The 23,857-nt window shown below is 53.9% G+C and overlaps 1 protein-coding gene across 1 annotated transcript in view; it reads right to left on the bottom strand.

The window, feature by feature from the left end:
- Positions 1–19,096, bottom strand: part of LOC116956821 (NALCN channel auxiliary factor 1-like) — a 42,695-nt gene extending 23,599 nt beyond the window's left edge. The window contains exon 1 of the mRNA XM_032978667.2: positions 16,846–19,096. Within this exon, the coding sequence (XP_032834558.2) occupies positions 16,846–17,994 (1,149 nt within the window). The 5' untranslated portion in view covers positions 17,995–19,096. The remainder of the gene's footprint in view (positions 1–16,845) is intronic.
- Between the last annotated feature and the right edge of the window lie 4,761 nt (positions 19,097–23,857).

A 23,857-nucleotide genomic window follows, 5' to 3' on the forward strand; every position in this document is an offset into this window, starting at 1 on the left:
TCTTTCAAGGATTTGTGAGCTCCTCACACAATCCAGTCTGGTTAAACCCAGGATGGATCGTAGGCAGGCCAGCCTAAATGTTTCTAATCGGCGAAGATGTTCCATTAGGGGGGTCCACGTTTCGCAAGCGTAGAGAAGGGAGGGAATGACCGTGGCCGAGAAGACCTGAAGCTTAGTGCGGAGCGACAGACCAGGTAGCTTCCACAGTTACACAGTTTCACACACACACAGTTACAGACACTCACTCACATTTACACACACAGTTTCACACAAACACAGTTACACACACACAGTTAGCCACACACAGTTTCACACACACAGTTTCACACACACACACACACACAGTTTCACACACACACACACAGTCACACACACAGTTTCACACACACAGTCACACACACAGTTACACACTCACAGTTACACACACACAGTTACACACACACTCACAGTTACACACACACAGTTACACACACTCACTCACAGTTACACACACACAGTTTCACACACTCACACACAGTTACACACACTCACTCACAGTTACTTACACACACAGTTTCACACACTCACAGTTACACACACAGTTACACACACACACAGTTACACACACTCACTCACAGTTACACACACACTCACTCACAGTTACACACACAGTTTCACACACACACAGTTACACACACTCACTCACAGTTACACACACTCACAGTTACACACACACAGTTTCACACACACACTCACAGTTTCACACACACACAGTTACACAAAGATAAAAAACAAAGACCCCCCATATAGCCTTAACAGACTGTAGGGGCAAGTGCTGTTAGCGAGCACCTATGAAGGCCGGAACGGTACACGAGGGGGTGGGTGGCTAGCACCACGCCCGACCGCCTTTGTCTCCCCAGTGGCAATGTTTTATCCACCGCACCAGGTACTCATTTGAGGCTGAGTCGACCTAGGGGAGGCCCAGGACCGGTTCATATAATCGTCACTGGTGTTGGCCATGAGCGGGAATCGAACCCGGGTCGCCAGGTTCATAGCGCAGCGTAGCGCTAACCGCTACACTATCGCTCCCCACTCACTCACACACACTCACACACTCACAGTTACACACACACACACTTACAGTTACACACACACACTTACACACTCACAGATACACACACACTTACACAACAACCGCCATTCGCCACTAAGTGGCGGTGACGTCACCACGACGCTTGTGCCAGGCTATGTGCACCCTGAGGCCACGTGAAGTGTCGAACGCCCACTGGCAGGTCACGGGGCAGACCCAGGTTCCACGGGTCGACTGACTGAGATGACTGGCTGATGCACCACCTGTGCCCCCTACTGTGCCAACCTGCTGTGCTTTAGCCACCCGCCGCTCCGCTCGTTGTTATGAGCGTCGCTCCCCCGCCCTCCATCGTTGTTGGAGGGCGACTACCTCCAACTGCCCAGTAGCATCCTTCACGAGCCTCCTCCACAGAGGCCGATCTTGACACCGCTGGTACCAATCATCGGCAAGTCCACTCAACTCCACGTCCTCCTGTACCACATCACTCCATCTCTTCTCTAGCCCGTACCGCGCCCGTTCACCCTCTCGATCCGGCCGAACAAAAGCTGTTTCGCCATGCGGTGGCTGGGCATGCGGGCTACATGACCCAGCCAACGCAGCCTTGCCTGCCGGAGGAGCTCAGCGATGGGACCTTGCCCAGATCTTTCAAGGATTTGTGAGCTCCTCACACAATCCAGCCTGGTTAAACACAGGATGGATCGTAGGCAGGCCAGCCTAAATGGTTCTAACCGGCGAAGATGTTCCATTAGGTGGGTCCACGTTTCGCAAGCATAGAGAAGGGAGGGAATGACCGTGGCCGAGAGGACCCGAAGCTTCGTGCAGAGCGACAGACCAGGTAGCTTCCACACAGCGTTACGCAACCGATGAAAAAATATTGCCGCTCGAATGATTCGGAGTGAGACCTCCGCTGTTAAACCGGAGCCGGTCATAAGCACACTGCCCAGGTATGGGAAACTCTCCACTCTCTCCACAACTGCCCCATCACCGATCGGGAGTTGTGGGGGTGGAGTGTCCAACGGTACAAAATACCCAGGCAGGTGCTTAGTTTTGTTGGGGCTGATGGTAAGGCCCCATCTCTTAGTGGCACGCTCCAGTCTCAGCAGCAGCGTCTCCAACTCCTCCTCTGATAGAGCAGCTATTACCAAATCATCGGCATACATAACGTGGTTGAGCAATAGGAAGCCATCCCTTGACCGTACCCGGGCATCAATCAGCCTCGATCAGCCTTCCATTATATCTGTACCACTTACACACACACAGTTATACACACACTTACACACTCACAGTTACACACACACTTACACACTTACAGTTATACACACACACTCACACACAGTTACACACACTGTGTGTGTGTAACTGTGTGTGTGTAACTGTGAGTGTGTAACTCTGTGTGAGTGTGTGTAACTGTGTGTGTTTAACTGGCTGGGTCATGTAGCCAGCATGCCCAGCCACCGCATGCCAAAACAGCTTTTGTTCGGCCGGATCGAGGGGGCTAAACGGGCGCGGAACGGGCTAGAGAAGAGATGGAGTGATGTGGTACAGGAGGACGTGGAGCTGAGTGGACTTGCCGATGACTGGTACCAGCGGTGTCAAGATCGGCCTCTGTGGAGGAGGCTCGTGAAGGACGCTACTGGGCAGTTGGAGGCAGTCGCCCTCCAACAACAATGGAGGGCGGGGGAGCGACGCTCACAACAACGAGCGGAGCGCCGGGTGACTAAAGCACAGCAGGTTGGCACAGTAGGGGGCACAGGTGGTGCATCAGCCAGTTATCTCAGTCAATCGACCCGTGGCACCTGGGTCTGCCCCGTGACCTCCTGCCAGCGGGCGTTCGACACTTCACGTGGCCTCAGGGTGGACAAAGCCTGGCACAAGCGTCGTGGTGACGTCACCACCACTTAGTGGCGAATGGCGGTTGTTGTTGTGGTGTGTGTGTGTAACTGTGTGTGTAACTGAGTGTGTGTGTGTGTAACTGTGTGTGTAACTGTGTGTGTGTGTGTAACTGTGTGTGTGTGTAACTGAGTGTGTGTGTGTAACTGTGTGTGTGTGTGTAACTGAGTGTGTGTGTGTAACTGTGTGTGTAACTGTGTGTGTGTGTAACTGTGTGTGTTTGTAACTGTGTGTGTGTGTGTAACTGTGTGTGTAACTGTGTGTGTGTGTGTAACTGTGTGTGTGTGTGTGTAACTGAGTGTGTGTGTGTAACTGTGTGTGTGTGTGTGTAACTGTGTGTGTAACTGTGTGTTAAATAACACACAGTTACACACACAGTAACTGTGGGGAATCTCCATATGGTACAGATATAATGGGAGGCTAATCGATGCCCGGGTGCGGTCAAGGGATGGCTCCCTATTGCTCAACCACGTTATGTATGCTGATGACTTGGTAATAGCTGCTCAGTCAGAGGAGGAGTTGGAGACGCTGCTGCTGAGACTGGAGCGTGCCACTAAGAGGTGGGGCCTTACCATCAGCCCCACCAAAACTAAGCACCTGCCTGGGTATTTTGTACCATCGGACACTCCACCCCCACAACTCCCAATCGGTGATGGGGCAGTTGTGGAGAGAGTGGAGAGTTTCCCATACCTGGGCAGTGTGCTTATGACTGGCTCCAGTTTAACAGCAGAGGTCTCACTCCGAATCAGTCGAGCGGCAATATCTTTTCATCGGTTGCGTAACGCTGTGTGGAAGCTACCTGGTCTGTCGCTCCGCACTAAGCTTCAGGTCTTCTCGGCCACGGTCATTCCCTCCCTTCTCTACGCTTGCGAAACGTGGACCCCCCTAATGGAACATCTTCGCCGGTTAGAAACATTTAGGCTGACCTGCCTACGATCCATCCTGGGTTTAACCAGACTGGATTGTGTGAGGAGCTCACAAATCCTTGAAAGATCTGGGCAGGGTCCCATCGGTGAGCTCCTCCGGCAGGCAAGGCTGCGATGGCTGGGTCATGTAGCCCGCATGCCCAGCCACCGCATGCCGAAACAGCTTTTGTTTGGCCGGATTGAGGGGGCTAAGCGGGCGCGGCACGGGCTAGAGAAGAGATGGAGTGATGTGGTACAGGAGGACGTGGAGCTGAGTGGACTTGCCGATGACTGGTACCAGCGGTGTCAAGATCGGCCTCTGTGGAGGAGGCTCGTGAAGGATGCTACTGGGCAGTTGGAGGCAGTCGCCCTCCAACAACAACGGAGGGCGGAGGAGCGACGCTCACAACAGCGAGCGGAGCGCCGGGTGGCTAAAGCACAGCAGGTTGGCACAGTAGGGGGCACAGGTGGTGCATCAGCCAGTCATCTCAGTCAGTCGACCCGTGGCACCTGGGTCTGCCCCGTGACCTCCTGCCAGCGGGCGTTCGACACTTCACGTGGCCTCAGGGTGCACATAGCCTGGCACAAGCGTCGTGGTGACGTCACCGCCACTTAGTGGCGAATGGCGGTTGTTGTTGTTGTTGTAACTGTGTGTGTGTGTGTGTAACTGTGTGTGTGTGTGTAACTGTGTGTGTGTGTAACTGAGTGCAAGTGTGTGTGTGTGTAACTGTGTGTGTGTGTAACTGTGTGTGTAACTGTGTGTGTGTAACTGTGTGTGTAACTGTGTGTGTGTGTAACTGAGTGTGTGTGTGTAACCGAGTGCGTGTGTAACTGTGTGTGTAACTGAGTGTGTGTGTGTAACTGTGTGTGAGTGTGTGTGTAACTGTGTGTGTAACTGTGTGTGTAACTGTGTGTGTGTGTAACTGTGTGTGTAACTGTGTGCGTAACCGAGTGCGTAACCGAGTGCGTGTGTAACTGTGTGTGTGTGTAACTGTGTGTGTAACTGTGTGTGTGTGTAACTGTGTTTGTAACTGTGTGTGTAACTGTGTGTGTGTGTAACTGTGTGTGTAACTGTGTGTGTGTGTAACCGAGTGCGTGTGTAACTGTGTGTGTGTGTGTGTAACTGTGTGTGTGTGTAACTGTGTGTGTGTGTAACTGTGTTTGTAACTGTGTGTGTAACTGTGTGTGTGTGTAACTGTGTGTGTAACTGCGTGTGTAACTGTGTGTGTAACTGAGTGCGTGTGTAACTGTGTGTGTGTGTAACTGAGTGTCCAGCAAAACAACCCCCTCTCTCCTCGTCGGTGCCGGACGGCAAAGCTGTGGGTGGGCAGTGCCATGGGGGAGGGCCAATGTAGGTTGACCATTCCCCTCGTGGCGTCTGTGTCCACCACAGCGGCCAAACGGGGGCTCTGGACGGGTGCGAGGGGCTGGTAACCCCTCCATCTTCAATTAATTAGCACCAAACCACGACTGAAAAATGTAATTAATAAGCTTGTGCAGGAGACCCCGGGGGGGGAGGAGGGGAGGACAGGTGTCTATGACGTCTCCTGGCCAGCAGATTGAATCCTTACCCTCGGGGCTCCTCCAGAAACAACGAAAAGCCACTACGTGTGGCCACGTGGAATGTTCGAACGCTCACTGCAGAGGAGAGGCTGCCACTCCTCTGTCGGGAGCTGGACCGGTACCGCCTGGATCTCTGTGGCATTCAGGAGGTCCAGTGGACCGGCTCTGGCTCCTGCCACCATGAGGGGTGGACAGTCCTCTACTAGGGGCAGGAGACTACCAAACAACAGGGAGTGGCTCTTCTTCTGAACAAAGGAATGAAGGGGGCGTGGGAGCGTGGCGGTGAGGTGTGGGAAACTGTAAGCCCCAGGCTACTTTGGGCTCACCTTCTCATCAACCGGAGGCGAGGAGTGGTGGTCGTGGTTACTTATGCCTCCACCGAAGATGAACATCCGTGGAGGGATGCAGGCAAAGCCGATGAGTCAGATGCCTTCTATGACCTCCTGTCAAAGGTGCTGGCTAAAGTGGCCCCTCGGGATAGTCATCCTGTTGGGTGACTTCAATGCCCGAGTTGGTCATGATGCTGGCACCTGGTCTGGAGTGATTGGAAGGCATGGGCCAGATCAGCTCAATAACGGCAGGAGGCTGCTAGATTTTTGTGCAGCCCATGGGCTTGTAATTACCAACACGTTGTTCCGGCATCGGCGCATCCACACAACATCATGGATGCATGCCGGGTCCAAGCAAGAACATCTGCTGGACTACATAGTGATGGAACAGCAGATGTGGGCCCATGTCCTTGACACCAGGACCTACCGTGGAGCTGATATGCCCATTGACCATTGACTTGTCATCTGTAAGATGCGCCTGCCAATCTTCCACTCTGGTGGTGGGTGCACACCCAGGACCCCATTTAAACCCATAGTGGCATAGTCTCAGCTAGCTGATGAAAATTGCAAGAGAGAATTTTATCATTGCTTGCGGCTGGGGTTGGCATCGTCCCCCACTCCTCCTGATGTCGAGGGTAAATGGGCGAGGTTTAGGACTGTGACTCATGCAGCTGCATTAGCTGCTTTGGGTACGCGGTCCAGACCTCCCCAGAGACCCTGGCTGACAGAGGAGGTGTTCAGGCTGGCTGAGAAAAAGCGACAGGCCCACTGTCATCGGCTACAGCATTCCATGTCGGAGAATGAGGAGGCTTACCGCAGCCTTCGCACGGAGGTTCAGAGAGCCGTGAGGCGCTGCAAGGATGGGTGGTGGTCGCGGGTTGCTGAGGAGATTGAGTCTGCCTCAATGGCCTGTGATCACAAATCGATTTTTAACTACATCAAAAAATAACCTGTAGCGCCAAACCTATTCCCATCATTAGGGGAAAGAACGGTGATCCAATCTCCGACCCCAGGAATAGGTTTGCAGATTTGCTGAGCATTTCTGTGAGGTCCTGGGAAAGAGAAAATCCCTCAGTCAGGAAAACATCGTGGCACGAAGTGGGGATGACCCTGCTGAGGCTGCGGTACCTCAAATATTGGAAGAAGTCACTCTGTGTGAGTGGCTGGCTGAAGTGCCATATGTTGAGGAAGTACTGAAGGCAATCCGGAGTCTGAGAACAGGAAAGGCAGCAGGCAGAGATGATCTCCAAAGCGAAATGCTGAGGGAGGGTGGCGTGTGTGCACAGACTGCCCTCTATGACATCATAACAACAGTCTGGACCACTGGACGGGTTCCGCAGGATTGGAAGGATGCCCTGGTGGTCCCCCTTTTTAAGAAGGGGGACCACCAGGGCCAGTGGTCCAGACTGTTGTTTTTAAGAAGGGGGACCGCACAGACTGTAACAACTACAGGGGCATCTCACTCCTCAGTGTGCCAGGAAAGGTCCTGGCAAGGATTATTCAACATCGCCTTGCCAGGCACGCTGAGGAGAGGCTTTCGGAGCCCCAATGCGGTTTCAGGAAAGGGCGTCCTGCACAGATGCCATATTTTCTGCCCGTCTGCTACAGCAGAGGTGTAGGGAATTCCAGCAAGACCTACATCTCTGCTTTAATGACCTGGTCAAGGCCTATGATACCATCAGTAGGCCTGGGCTCTGGGTTGTTCTTCGTGCTTTCGGAGTCCCTGACCCTCTGCTCACGATCATTAAGGACCTTGATGATGGTGAGCGGGCCCGGGTAAAACTATGTGGCCGGGAGTCAGAGCCATTCCCTGTACACCTTGGGGTGCGACAGGGATGTCCTCTGGCTCCCACATTATTTAACATCTATTTCGACCACGTAGTTCGTGAAGCCTTCAATCGCTGTACCGGAGGAATTTCCATCTGGTACAGATACAAGGGGAGGCTGATCGATGCCCGGGTGCGGTCAAGGGATAGCTCCCTATTGGCCAACCACGTTATGTATGCCGATGAACTAGTAATTGCTGCTCACTCAGAGGAGTTGGAGGCACTGCTGCTGAACCTGGAGCTTGCCACTAAGAGGTGGGGCCTTACCATCAGCCCCACCGAAACGAAACACCTGCCTGGGAATTTTGTTCCATTGGACACTCCACCCCACAACTCCCAATTGGTGATGGGGCAGTTGTGGAGAGAGTGAAGAGTTTCCCATACCTGGGCAGTGTGCTCATGACCGGCTCCGGTTTGATAGCAGAGGTCTCACACCGAATCTTCAAGCGGAAATATCTTTTCATCGGTTGCGTAACGCTGTGTGGAAGCTACCTGGTCTGTCACTCCGCACGAAGCTTCAGGTCTTCTCGGCCACAGTCATTCCCTCCCTTCTCTATGCTTGCGAAACGTGCACCCCCCTAATGGAACATCTTTGCCGGTTAGAAACATTTAGGCTAGCCTGCCTACGATTCATCCTGGGTTTAACCAGGCTGGATTGTGTGAGGAGATTACAAATCCTTGAAAGATCTGGACAAAGTCCCATTGGTGAAATCCTCCGGCAGGCAAGGCTGTGTTGGCTGGGCCATGTAGCCCGCATGCCCAAACAGATTTTGTTCGGCCGGATCGAGGGGGCTAAACGGGCGCGGCACAGGCTGGGGAAGAGATGGAGTGATGTGGTCCAGGAGGATGTGGAGCAGAGTGGACTTGCCGATGACCGGTACCAGCGGTGTCAAGATCGGCCTCTGTGCAGTAGGCTCATGAAGGACGCTACTGGGCAGTTGGAGGTAGTCGCCCTCCAACAACAACGGAGGGCGGAGGAGCGACGCTCACAACAACAAGCGGAGCGCCGGGTGGCTAAAGCACAGCAAGTTGGCACGGTAGGGGGCACAGGTGGTGCATCAGCCAGTCATTTCAGTCAGTCGACACGTGGCACCTGCTGGGTCTACCCCATGACCTCGTGCCAGCGGGCGTTCGACACTTCACGTGGCCTCAACATGCACATAGCCTGGCACAAGTGTCGTGGTGACGTCACCGCCACTTAGTGGCGAATGGCAGTTGTTGTTGTCTGTGTGTGTGTCAGTGTGTCTGTGTGTGTCAGTGTGTCTGTGTGTGCCAATGTGCTGGCCTTCATAGGTGCTCGCTAACAGCACTTGCCCCAACAGTCTGTTACAGGCTATACGGGGGATGTTTGTCTTTGTATTGGAGGGAAAGAAATTGCTGATGTGTGGGTCTAGCCTAGGGACATCCCCAGTGGCAGCTGTCCCTGTGCATCAGTCTTCTGCCAGTAGATGGGGTAGTGATGATTGCTGCTAATGTGCGAGATGGGCATGGTGGCTAGGAGATGTTAACTACCTCGCCTGGTCTACAGGAGGTCGTGGGTTCGATCCCGACCCTGCCGAGGCCTGCTGCTGTATATTTGGAGTTTGCGTGTCTTTCTCATCATCATCATCATCACAGTGGCTAGGAGATGAGGGGGGGATGGTATCACTCGGATGTCCGCACGGATGGGTTCGTGATCCCACTCAGGGTGTACGGTGACCCCTCGTAGGCCAGGGGGAGATTCGCTCATCTCTCGACGCGATCCGCCAAACGCGTCACCATCCCGAGGGTAATCGGGGGTGTTGCTCATCGCAGCCACACATCAGCGCACACACAGATACACATCAACACACACACACATCAACACACACACACAAATACACATCAACACACACACATCAACACACACAGATACACATCAACACACACACATCAACACACACACACACATCAACACACACACATCAACACACACACACAGATACACATCAACACACACACATCACACACACACAGATACACAGATACACACACACATCACACAACACAGATACACAGATACACACACACACATCACCATCATCAACAAACACACACACAGATACACATCAAAACACACATCAACACACACAGATACACATCAACACACACACATCAACACACACACACACCACCATCAACACCATCAACACACACACACATCAACACACACACACATACACATCAACACACACACACACCACCACCACACACACCACCACCACCACACATCAACACACACACCACCACCATCATAATCACCACCACACATCAACACACACACACAGATACGCATCAACACACACACACCACCACCATCATCACCACACAGCAACACGCACACACACCACCACCATCATAATCACCACCACACATCACACACCACACATCAACACACACCCAGATACGCCTCAACACACATACATCACCATCATCACCACACATCAACACAAAAAGACAAAGCTAAAAGATCCCCTGTGTAGCCTGTAACAGACTGTAGGGGCAAGTGCTGTTAGCGAGAACCTATGAAGGCCGGCACGGTACACGAGGGGGTGGATGGCCAGCACCACGCCCGGCCGCCTTTGTCTTCCCAGTGGCGATGTTTACTGCACGCACCGCACCAGGAACTCATTTGAGGCTGAGTCGACCTAGGGGAGGCCCAGGACCGGTTCAGATAATCGTCACTGGCGGTGTTGGCCGCGAGCGGGAATCGAACTCGGGTCGCCGGGTTCGTAGCGTAGCGCTAACCACTACACCCACCGCTCCCCGCACACACAGACACACAGTGTACACACACACACACAGAAACACACTACTATCAACAACACACATCACCGTCACCACTACAACCACCACCACACATCAACACACACACACACCACCATCGCCACCACCACCACCACACACACCACCCTCACCACACATCACTACCCCAGCCACACGTCACCACCACCAATATTACCGCCACTGCCTTTGCAAACACCACCACCACCACTACCGCCACCGCACACAGCTTCTACCGCTACACACACTCACCACCACAACCGGTCACTACCGCACCACCACCACTACCACCACCTTTGTGAACACCACCACCACCACCAGCACCACCGCATATAACTTCCACCGCAACACACACTCACCATCACAACCTTACCACTAACCATCCCACCAACACCACCGCACACCACACCACCACTACCATCACCGCAAGCCTCACCACCACCACTACCACCACCACACATATCACCGCCATGATCACGAATCGCCACACACCACTCAAGCATGGTATATGGTACAACGGATTTTGCTGCACTGCACCACAGACCAATGACAGCATTTTACGACCGGTGACTATCTGTGCCAGACCTGTTCCAGGTTCAAAATCTGCTGAGCTTCTCATATTACACGACCCATTGCAGGTGATTAGGTCATTGCCAGCAGTACCACCATCATCATCATCATCACCACCACCGCCACGACCATCTCCACCACGACAATCATCATCACAACCACGACCATCACCACCATCATCATCACGACCCTCACCACCACAACCATCATCATCACCACCACGGCCATCACCACCATCATCATCACCACCATCACCACCACCATCACCACCTCCACTTCCACCACCACCACAACAACCATCATCACCTCTTTCACCACCTATGCCAACATCACCAGCACCAACACCAACATCATCACCAACACCAACATCACTTCCGCTATCATCAACATTACCACCACCACCTCCACTACCACCACCAGTAATTACCACCACCACCACTCACAACCTAACAATCCTGATCATCATCATCAAAAAACAACTACTGACGGTCACCAATAAATGGCCGTGACGTCACCACGGCGCTTGTGCCAGGCTAGGTGCACTTTGAGGCCATCACGTGAAGTGTCAAAGGCTCGCCGCTGACAGATCACGGGACAGACCCAGCAAGTGCCATGGGCTGACTGACTGAGACGACGACTGGCCGATGCACCACCTGTGCCCCCCTACTGTGCCAGGCTAGGTGCAGGAAGTCTCGGGACAGACCCAGGTGGTACCATGGGTTGCCCGACTGAGATGACTGGCTGATGCACCACCTGATTGGCCGATGACGCACCACCTGACTGGCCGATGACGCACCGCCTGACTGGCCGATGACGCACCACCTGACTGGCCGATGACGCACCACCTGATTGGCCGATGACGCACCACCTGACTGGCCGATGACGCACCACCTGACTGGCCAATGACGCACCACCTGACTGGCCGATGACGCACCACCTGACTGGCCGATGAGGCACCACCTGACTGGCCGATGACGCACCGCCTGACTGGCCGATGACGCACCACCTGATTGGCCGATGACGCACCACCTGATTGGCCGATGATGCACCACCTAATTGGCCGATGATGCACCACCTGATTGGCCGATGACGCACCGCCACCTGTGCCCACATCTGCGCCAACTCCACGTACGTTCGCCGCTGAGAGTTGGTGCCATCATCACCACCACCACCACCATCATCACCACCATCATCACCACCACCACCACCACCATCATCACCACCACCATCATCACCACCATCATCACCACCACCACCACCATCACCACCACCACCATCATCACCATCACCACCACCACCACCATCACAATCGTCGCTATCATCACCTTTCCTGCTCCCACCACCATCACAACCAACATGATCACTACAATCACCGAACCACGACGATTAATGTAACTTCACTTACACCATCACCAACTATCACCAACTATAACCACCACCACCATAACCTCTGCCACAACCACCACAACCACTACAATCATCATCACCACCACAATCACCACCCACACCAACACCATGATCATCACTATCACCATCATTAACACAATCACCACCCGCACTAACACCATTATCATCATCACCATCATCACCACAACGATCACCACAACCATCACAATCGCCAACGCCATCACAGTCACTATCACCACCACATTAACCACCCACACTAACACCATTATCATCACCATCATCACCACAATGGTCGCCATCACCAACCAATACGACCACAAACATCGCCACCACCACCACTCCCACCAACTCCATCACCATACCCACCACTGCCATCACGAACGTCACCACCGTCACCACTGGTTGTCACCTCATACCGATTTTTCGTACAGAATCGTCCTCTTGATGTGGGGGGGGACATTGGTGGGTCTCAGGGAAAACGGGACTGGTGGCAACCTGAACCATCGCCACGATCTCTATCACGAAAATTACCACCTCATTTCACCACCATTAATACCAACAACAACAACAACCGCCATTCGCCACTAAGTGCCAGGCTAGGTGCACGTTGAGGCCACGTGACGTGTCGAACGCCCGCTGGCAAGGAGGTCACGGGACGGACCCAGCAAGGTGCCATGATTATGGTGTTAGTGACTGACTGAGATGACCGGTAGATGCACCACCAGCTGTACCACCCCATGTTGTGCCAACTCGCTACATTTTAAATCTTGACTTAAAGCTTTCGGTGGGTCTCTCGGTAAAGTCACGCAGATAGGTTCAAAGAAAATAACAACAAGATAACAACAACAAAACGACGATTCGATCGAAACACAAGCGATCGAAACGTCGATTTTGTTTATTTATTTGTTTTATTTCTGTCATTTTCTTTGAACCTATCTACGCGACTTTACCGAGAGACCCAAGGATTTGCTGCATTTTATCTGCCCGGCGCTCCGCTCGTTGTTGTGAGCGTCGCTCCTCCGCCCTCCGTTGTTGCTGGAGGGCGACTGCCTCCAGCTGCCCAGCGGCAGCGTCCTTCACGAGCCTCCTCCTCCACGGAGGCCGATCTTGACACCGCTGGTACCGCTCATCGGCAAGTCCACTCAGCTCCACGTCCTCCTGTACCACTTTTACTACCATCTACACCAGCACCACAACCACCATCACCATCACTACTACTACGGACCCTAACCACGGCTATCACCACCTACGCACCACCACAATCACCACCATCATCACCACCATCACGACCAACACCACCAACCTGAGCCGCAAATTTGACTTTCACCACCACAATCACCACCAACACAATCACCACCAACACAATCACCACCAACACAATCACCACCAACACAACCACAAACATGACCATCACCACCAGCACAATCACCACCAACACAACCACAAACATGACCATCACCACCACCACAATCACCACCAACACAATCACCACCAACTCTAACCACAAACATGACCATCACCACCACCACAATCACCACCAACTCTAACCACAAACATGACCATCACCACCAGCACAATCACCACCAACTCTAACCACAAACATGACCATCACCACCAGCACAATCACCACCAACACAACCACAAACATGACCATCACCACCACCACAATCACCACCAACTCTAACGACAAACATGACTATCACCACCAGCACAATCACCACCACCACAATCACCACCACCACAATCACCACCAACTCTAACCACAAACATGACCATCACCACCAGCACAATCACCACCAACTCTAACCACAAACATGACCATCACCACCAGCACAATCACCACCAACTCTAACGACAAACATGACTATCACCACCAGCACAATCACCACCAACACAATCACCACCAACACAATCACCACCAACTCTAACCACAAACATGACCATCACCACCAGCACAATCACCACCAACTCTAACCACAAACATGACTATCACCACCAACACAATCACCACCAACTCTAACCACAAACATGACCATCACCACCAGCACAATCACCACCAACTCTAACCACAAACATGACCATCACCACCAGCACAATCACCACCAACTCTAACCACAAACATGACTATCACCACCAGCACAATCACCACCAACACAACCACAAACATGACCATCACCACCAGCACAATCACCACCAACTCTAACCACAAACATGACTATCACCACCAGCACAATCACCACCAACACAACCACAAACATGACTATCACCACCAGCACAATCACCACCAACTCTAACCACAAACATGACTATCACCACCAGCACAATCACCACCACCACCAACACAACTCTAACCACAAACACGACTATGACCACCATCACAATCACCACCACTGCCAACACCACCACCAATCCTAACCACAAACACGACTATGACCACCACCATCACAATCACCACCACTGCCAACACCACCACCAATCCTAACCACAAAGACGACTATCACCACCACCATCACAATCACCACCACTGCCAACACCACCACCAATCCTAACCACAAACATGACTATCATCACCACCACCACCACCACCAACCCTAACCACAAAATGACTATCACCACCTACACCACCACCACAATCACCACCACCACCAACCCGAACCACCAACACAACTACCACCACCACAATCACCACCACCACAAACCTTAACCACAAGCACGACTTACCACCACCACGACCACCACCAACCCTAACCACAAGCATGACTCATCACCACCACCACCACCACCACAATCACCACCCTAACCACCAACACAACCATCACCACCTACACCACAATCACCACCAACACAACCATCACCACCACAATCACCACCACCAACCCTAACCACAAGCACGACTTATCACCACCACAACCACCAACCCTAACCACAAGCACGACTTATCACCACCACCACAATCACCACCCTAACCACCAACACAACCATCACCACCTACACCACAATCACCACCCTAACCACCAACACAACCATCACCACCTACTACACCACCACCACAATCACCACCACCAACCCTAACCACAAGCACGACTTATAACCACAACAACCACCACCACAACTACCAACCCTAACCACAAGCATGACTTATCACCACCACCACAACCACCAACCCTAACCACAAGCACGACTTATCACCACCACAACCACCAACCCTAACCACAAGCATGACTTATCACCACCACAACCACCAACCCTAACCACAAGCATGACTTATCACCACCACAACCACCAACCCTAACCACAAGCACGACTTATCACCACCACAACCACCACAACCACCAACCCTAACCACAAGCACGACTTATCACCACCACAACCACCACCACAACCACCAACCCTAACCACAAGATTGACTTATCACCACCACAACCACCACAATTACCACCCTAACCACCAACACAACTATCACCACCGACTACAACATCACCACCACCATAATCACCACCACCTAACAACCAGTACCACCAACCCTAACCACCAACACAACTACCACCACCACCTACAACCACGACCACCAACCCTAACCACCAACACAACCACCACAATCACCACCATCTACAATCACGACCACCAACCCTAACCACCAACACCACCACCACCACAATCACCACCACCAAACAACCAGTACCACCAACCCTAACCACCAACACAACTACCACCAACTACTACCACCACCACCACCATCTACAATCACGACCACCAACCCTAACCACAAACACAACAACCACAATCACCACCATTTACAATCACGACCACCATCCCCAACCACAAACACAACCGCCACAATCACCACCATCTACAATCACGACCACCAACCCTAACCACCAACACCACCACCACAATCACCACCACCTACAATCACGACCACCAACCCTAACCACCAACACCACCACCACAATCACCACCACCTACAATCACGACCACCAACCCTAACCACCAACACAACTACCACAATCACCACCACCTACAATCACGACCACCAACCCTAACCACCACCACAATCACCACCATCTACAATAACGACCACCAACCCTAACCACCAACACCACCACCATCACAATCACCACCTAACAACCACCACCACCTAACAACCACCACGACCACAACCCTAACCACAATCACCACCACCACAACCCTAACCACAATCACCACCACCACCACCACAACCCTAACTACAATCACCACCACCACAACCCTAACCACCACCACCACAACCCTAACCACAATCAGCACCACCACAACCCTAACCACCACCACCACCACCTAACAACCACCACGACCACCCAAATCAAACGACCGCCCGCTCGCCCCCATTCCTCGCCTCTACCCCATGAGCGACCCGTCACCCTCCCGTCACCACCACCACCACCGAGGGGGGCCCCGTAAGGTCTCTCTCCTCCCCCCCCGCTCTGCCCCCCGATCACCCTCACCTTGCACCGCGGCGTCCACCCGGGCAGAGAGCCCCTCGGCACGTACTTGGCCATCATCTCCTCGAACTCGCGGTGCTTGCCCCGCGCCTCCACGTCCCTGCGCACAAACTCCGCGAGGCACGCGCGGCACGACCCCCCCGCCGCCCCCGCCGCCGCCGCCGCCTCCGTCGCCCCTTTCCCGGCGGCCGCTCCAGGACAGCGCCAGGCTTCGGCCTCCGCTCGCGGGGAGTACGCGGCCACCGCGTCTCCCAGGGTGTAGCGGCTACAGAACGGCATCGTCTTTCGCAGCGCGGCGTCTCTGTCCGACGCCGCCGCAGGCGTTGCAGTTCCACAGGCGCCAGCGATTGCAACGCTCCACTCAGACCCTGGGCCTAAATCCGTCTCGGAGCCTAGGCTCTCGCCTAGAAGCGCCCCTGCCGGAGACGTCGCGCCCCAGGCGGCGGCGGCTGCGGCGGCTGCGGCTGCGGCCGCCGTGACCGAGTCGGAGTCGTCGTCGGCCAGGGAGTCGTTGCGGATGAGGCGATGGGCCACGCGGACTCGACTCTGCTCGCTGCTCGTGGGACCTTCGAGACAGCTGCTACTGCTGCTGCTGTTGCTGCTGCTGGTGCTGGTGGTGTCCAGGGGGCGAGTAGCCTCCGCACAGAGCCAAAGGTGATCAGATAGCAGCACTGTGAAGAACAGCAACGCAGCCAGGGACAGGCGCCACTTCTGAGCGCTCTCGGGGTCGGTGAAGGGCTTCTCGCAGCAACGCGCGCCTCGCCAGGCCTTCAGCTGCTGCCGGTGATGGTGGTGGTCGTGGTGGTGAGGGTGGTGGTGCTGGTGGTGCTGGTGGTGATGATGGTGGTGGTGGTGAGGGTGGTGATGGTGGTGGTGGTGATGGTGGCGGTGGTGGCGATGATGCTGCTGCTGCTGATGATGATGATGATATTGCTGCTGATGTTGCTGCTGTTGTTGTTGGTGGTGATGGTGATGGTGCTGCTTGTGGTGATGATGATGATGCTGATGATGTTGATGATGATGATGGTGCTGCTGCTGCTGCTGATGAGGCTTCTGGTGGTGATGATGCGGATGCGGTTTGTGATATCTGCTGCTGCTGCTGCTGTTCTTACTGCTGCTGCTGCTACTGCCTTCGCGTGGTCTGTGATCCATGCCGTGTCGTCTTCAGACATGGACTTCTTAATTGTTGCCAGACCCAGATGTCGTCATCATCATCATCATCATCGTCGTCGTCGTCGTCTTGTGAAAATTCCTGAGCTGTGACACTTGCGCTGAGACGGAACTCACAAGCCACTCATTGTCAAATCGTCCGGCGAGAATCTGCACGTCCGAGCGCTTCGGCGGTGTCTTCTGCACGGCGTTAATCGTCGTCTGCATCATCAGCATCAGCATCGCCGTGGCCGTCGACGAAACGCAGCGAATGTGAACGGGCGTCGGCACGGCGAGACTCATCAGCAGCGCCGCCGTCACCACCACAGCGGTCAGAGTCGCGTCGATCAGCGTGGCCGCAGAAGCGAAACTTGGCACCCCGAACGTCACCAGCATCGCCACCATCGCGCGCATCATCCTCCTCCTCCTCCTCGTCGTCGTCTTCGTCGTCGTCTTCGCCGCCACCTCATCAATCAGCATCACCATCAGCAGACGCGTTTGCTTTGCCAGGGCGGGGACGTGTGTGTGTGTGGGGGGGGGTTGTGTTGGGGTGGTTCACAACCTGCGGTTTAAGGACGACCCCTCTCGCTCTCTCTCGCTCGCTCTGCGTGTGTCTCTCTGCTCCGGAGGAAATGACAGAGGTGGTGGTGGTGGTGGTGCTGGTGATGATGATGATGTGCCGGTGGCGAGGTAAGGGGGTTCAATGAGGAGGAGGAGGGGGAACTCTCATGCTCCTCACGCCGCTTGCTCTGCCCCCCTAAAGCCCTAACCCCACCCCCCGATACCCCTAAAGCCCCCTAACAACCGCTCTAGGCCCGGAGGCCCCAACACACAACGCGGTTTGAGCGCATGCAGTCGAGGCAAGGACACCCGTTTAAGCGCTCGTCCTGGGATGGCGGTGGTCGATGGTGGTTGCGGTGATGTTGGTGATGTTGGTGATGGTGGCTGGGAGGAGGAGCTGCCCTCGTACCCTTTCTCTGCTAACCACAAGCCGCTCATGAGCTCACGCCATCTTCCTGATGCCAGAGACCGAGGCGCCCATGTCGCGTCTCCTCCCTCTCTCCCCTCTCCCTCCCCCTCCTCCTCCTCTCTCTCTCCCCCTCCTCCTCCTCTCTCTCTCTCCCCCTCCTCCTCTCTCCCCTCTCCCCTCTCCCCTCTCCTCTCTCTCCCCCTCTCCCTCTCTCCCTCCCTCCCTCTCTCCCCTCTCCCTCTCTCCCCTCTCCCTCTCTCCCCTCTCCCTCTCTCTCTCTCCCTCTCTCTCTCTCCCCTCCTCCTCTCCCCTCCTCCCCTCTCCCCTCTCCCTCCCCTCCTCCCCATCTCCCTCCCCTCCTCTCCCCCCTCTTTCTCTCCTCTCCCTCCCCTCCTCCCCTCTCCCTCCCCTCTCCCCCCTCCCCCTTCCTCTCTCTCCCCTACGTCTCATCTCACTCCCTCCCTCTCCCCTCTCCCCCATCTCCTCCACTCCCTCTCCACTCTCTCCCTCCACTCCCTCTCCACTCTCATCTTCCTCCCGTTTCTTCCGCGCGCTCTCTCTCTGTATCCTGGCTTCGTCTCTCTCGTCCGGTGTGGGTCAATGTCTCTGTGTGTGTCCGATTGTTGTCACTGTGCGCTTGTGTATGCACCTATGTGTGACTGTGTCTGTGTGCGCGTTCGTCTTGTGTGTCGGGGTGTGTTTGTCTGTGTGTACCAGTGTGCGTCTGTATCGTGCGTCGCCTGTGTCAGTGCGTGTGTGTGCCAGTGTGTGTGTGTGTGTGTCACACCCCTCGTGTGACACAGTGCCGGCCTTCATGTATGATCGCTGACAGCACTTGCCCCAACAGTCTGTTAAGAGGCTATACGGGGCATCTTTGTGTTCGTCCTGTGTCACTGTGTGCGCGTGTCTACTGTGTGTTACTGTGTGCGTGGGTCTACCGTGTGTCAGTGTGTGTGTGTGTCAATGTGTGTCAGTGTGTGTGTCTACTGTGTGTCAATGTGTGTCAGTGTGCGTCGTGTGTCACTGTGTGTCGTGTGTCGTGTCGGTGTGTGTGTCAGTGTGTCGATTGCGTGTCAGTGTGTGTGAGTCTACTGTGTGTTGGTGTGTGCCTACTGTATGTCAGTGTGTACCTACTGTATGTCTGTGTGTGTGTGTGCGCGCGCGCGCCAGTGTGTGTATGCGTGGCAGTGTGTGTCTACTGTGTGTAAGTGTGTCGTGTGTCAGTGTGTGTGTTTACTGTGTCAGTGTGTGTGTGTCTACTTTGTGTGTGTCGTGTGTCAGTGTATGTGTCTACTGTGTCAGTGTGTGTCTACTGTGTGTGTGTGTCGTGTGTCAGTGTGTGTGTCTACTGTGTGTGTGTCGTGTGTCAGTGTGTGTCTACTGTGTCAGTGTGTGTGTCTACTGTGTGTGTGTCGTGTGTCAGTGTGTGTGTCTACTGTGTCAGTGTGTGTGTGTCTACTGTGTGTGTGTCGTGTGTCAGTGTGTGTGTCTACTGTGTGTAAGTGTGTCGTGTGTCGGTGTGTGTGTTTACTGTGTCAGTGTGTGTGTCTACTGTGTGTAAGTGTGTCGTGTGCCAGTGTGTGTGTGTCTACTGTGTCAGTGTGTGTGTCTACTGTGTGTCTGTCAGTGTGTGTGTTTACTGTGTCAGTGTGTGCCTACTGTATGTCAGTGTGTGTCTACTGTATGTCTGTGTGTGTGTGTGCGCGCGCGCGCGCCAGTGTGTGTATGCGTAGCAGTGTGTGTCTACTGTGTGTAAGTGTGTCGTGTGTCAGTGTGTGTGTCTACTGTGTGTAAGTGTGTCATGTGTCAGTGTGTGTGTTTACTGTGTCAGTGTGTCTACTGTGTGTAAGTGTGTGTGTCGTGTGTCAGTGTGTGTGTCTACTGTGTCAGTGTGTGTGTCTACTGTGTGTAAGTGTGTGTGTCGTGTGTCAGTGTGTGTGTCTACTGTGTCAGTGTGTGTGTCTACTGTGTGTAAGTGTGTGTCAGTGTGTGTGTCTACTGTGTCAGTGTGTGTGTCTACTGTGTGTAAGTGTGTGTGTGTCAGTGTGTGTGTCTACTGTGTCAGTGTGTGTGTCTACTGTGTGTAAGTGTGTGTGTGTGTCAGTGTGTGTGTCTACTGTGTGTAAGTGTGTCATGTGTCAGTGTGTGTGTGTTTACTGTGTCAGTGTGTCTACTGTGTATAAGTGTGTGTGTCGTGTGTCAGTGTGTGTGTCTACTGTGTCAGTGTGTGTGTCTACTGTGTGTAAGTGTGTGTGTGTCAGTGTGTGTGTGTCTACTGTGTCAGTGTGTGTGTCTACTGTGTGTGTGTCGTGTGTCATTGTGTGTGTCTACTGTGTGTAAGTGTGTCGTGTGTCAGTGTGTGTGTTTACTGTGTCAGTGTGTCTACTGTGTGTCAGTGTGTGTGTGTCGTGTGTCAGTGTGTGTATCTACTGTGTCAGTGTGTGTGTCTACTGTGTGTGTGTGTCAGTGTGTGTGTCTACTGTGTCAGTGTGTGTCTACTGTGTGTAAGTGTGTGTGTCTACTGTGTGTAAGTGTGTGTGTGTCAGTGTGTGTGTCTACTGTGTCAGTGTGTGTGTCTACTGTGTCAGTGTGTGTCTACTGTGTGTAAGTGTGTGTGTGTCGTGTGTCAGTGTGTGTTTACTGTGTCAGTGTGTCTACTGTGTGTAAGTGTGTGTCGTGTGTCAGTGTGTGTGTTTACTGTGTCATTGTGTGTGTCAGTGTGTGTCTACTGTGTCAGTGTGTGTGTCTACTGTGTCAGTGTGTGTGTCTACTGTGTGTAAGTGTGTCAGTGTGTGTAAGTGTGTGTGGACATCCCTTCTCTCGCGTATCCCCAGGTGCAACACGGGCCATATCCCTACCCCATCTCCTTCCCCATCTCTCTCCCTCTCCCCCATCTCACTCCCTCTCCCCCCCATCTCCCTGTGATATCCCCACACCCGCTCGCCCCCCCTCACACTTTCCCCCGAACTGCCACTGTGCAAGGGACTCCCAGCAAACTCATTCAATCTCTCCCTTCTCCCCCTCCCCACGCTCTCTCATATCTCACTCATATCTATCCTCTCTCTTTCCTGTCACCCAAACCCCCCTCCTTCCCTCTCATTTTCTCACCGGCTCACTCATTCACTTATTCATTCATTCACGTCTTCATTCACTCACTCCTTCCCTCACCGGGTTACACTTTCACCCTCACTCCCCTCTCTCCCCCCTCACCTCTCTCCTCACTCACTCCCCTTTATCCTCCCTCACTCCCCTCTCTCCTCACTCACTCACTCCACTCCCTTCCCCCTCACTCCTCTCTCCTCACTCACCTCTCTCCTCCCTCACTCCCCTCTCTCCTCACTCACTCCACTCCCTTCCCCCTCACTCCTCTCTCCTCACTCACCTCTCTCCCCGCTCACTCCCCTCTCTCCTCACTCATTCCCCTCTCTCCTCACTCACTCCCCTCTCTCCTCCCTTCCGTCTTAATCCAGTTCCCTCTCTCCCTCCATCCCACCCCCACTCCCCCATAGCACCCCCCCCCCCTACCCCAACGGCGCCCCCTCTCCCCCTTCCCCCACCTCATCACGTATTTCGGGGCCGTGCGACTGCGGCGCGCGTGCAAGTACAGTGCGCGGGCCCACGTGGCACGCGCGGGTACAGTGCGACGACCACTGATACTATTACTACAGCGGCAGTTGTGATGAGTCGCCAGCGCCCAGTATCAGCACCACGGACAGCGCCCAGCGTCAATTACACAGAGCCTATGGGACAGGTGCTGTCCATGGAGCTGTCCATGGTGCTGATGCTGGCGTTAGCTCTGGGACCAATGCTGGAGCTGTCCATGGTGCTGATGCTGGCATTAGCTATGGGACCTATGCTGGGTGTTGGCTATGGGAACGATTCTGGAGCTGTCCATGGTGCTGATGCTGGCGTTAGCTCTGGGACCAATGCTGGAGCTGTCCATGGTGCTGATGCTGGCGTTAGCTCTGGGACCAATGCTGGAGCTGTCCATGGTGCTGATGCTGGCATTAGCTATGGGACCTATGCTGGGTGTTGGCTATGGGAACGATTCTGGAGCTGTCCATGGTGCTGATGCTGGCGTTAGCTCTGGGACCTATGCTGGAGCTGTCCATGGTGCTGATGCTGGAGCTGTCCATGGTCCTGATGCTGGTGTTAGCTATAGGACCAATACTGGAGCTGTCCATGGTGCTGATGCTGGTGGATTATCGTACTGATGCTGGTGCTATTTATGGTACAAATGTTGTTGCTGTCCAGGGTGCTAACTCTGTTGCTGTCCATGGTACTGATGCTGTTATTACTCGCTTTGGCATACACAGCCGCAAACGGCAATACCGGCATGAGGACCATGTAAAGCAGGGGTGGGGAACCTTTTTTCTGGCAAGGGCCATTTGGATATTTACATAACATCATTCGCGGGCCATACAAGATTATCAACTTAAAAATTAGCCCGTTAGATTTATGTCAAACATTTAATTAACTCACCCCTAATGCGATGGCTGGAACTGCTTCTCTTTGGCGAGGCGTGGTGTGATGATGTTAGCCTGTATTGACGATGTTGTTGCTACTCGCAACTGCTTTTCCAGGTTTGCTCCTACCTAGATTTATTGAATTTCGAGTCCCGCCTGCGGTTGCCTTGGCAGGGCCAGAGACCCAAATGATTTCGCGGGCCTCGTCCGGCCCGCGGGCCATATAAGGCCCGCGGGCCGGACGTTCCCCACCCCTGATGTAAAGCAACCCGAATCAGTGTCATGGGCAACAATACCACCAGCATCAGAATCAGTGCCGATGGCCGTCTAAGGATCACTATCCATGGATCGCACCAACAACAATATCATAGAATGAACTTGAGTAACCCGTGGGTAGCACCACTATCAGTGCCCAGAGAGTCACTGGCGT

Source organism: Petromyzon marinus, unplaced genomic scaffold, assembly GCF_048934315.1.
Source record: "Petromyzon marinus isolate PM22_M1 ecotype Great Lakes invasive population unplaced genomic scaffold, UKy_Petmar_22M1.pri1.0 PM_Scaffold_17, whole genome shotgun sequence".
In the NCBI taxonomy this organism is placed as follows: Eukaryota; Metazoa; Chordata; class Hyperoartia; order Petromyzontiformes; family Petromyzontidae; genus Petromyzon; species Petromyzon marinus.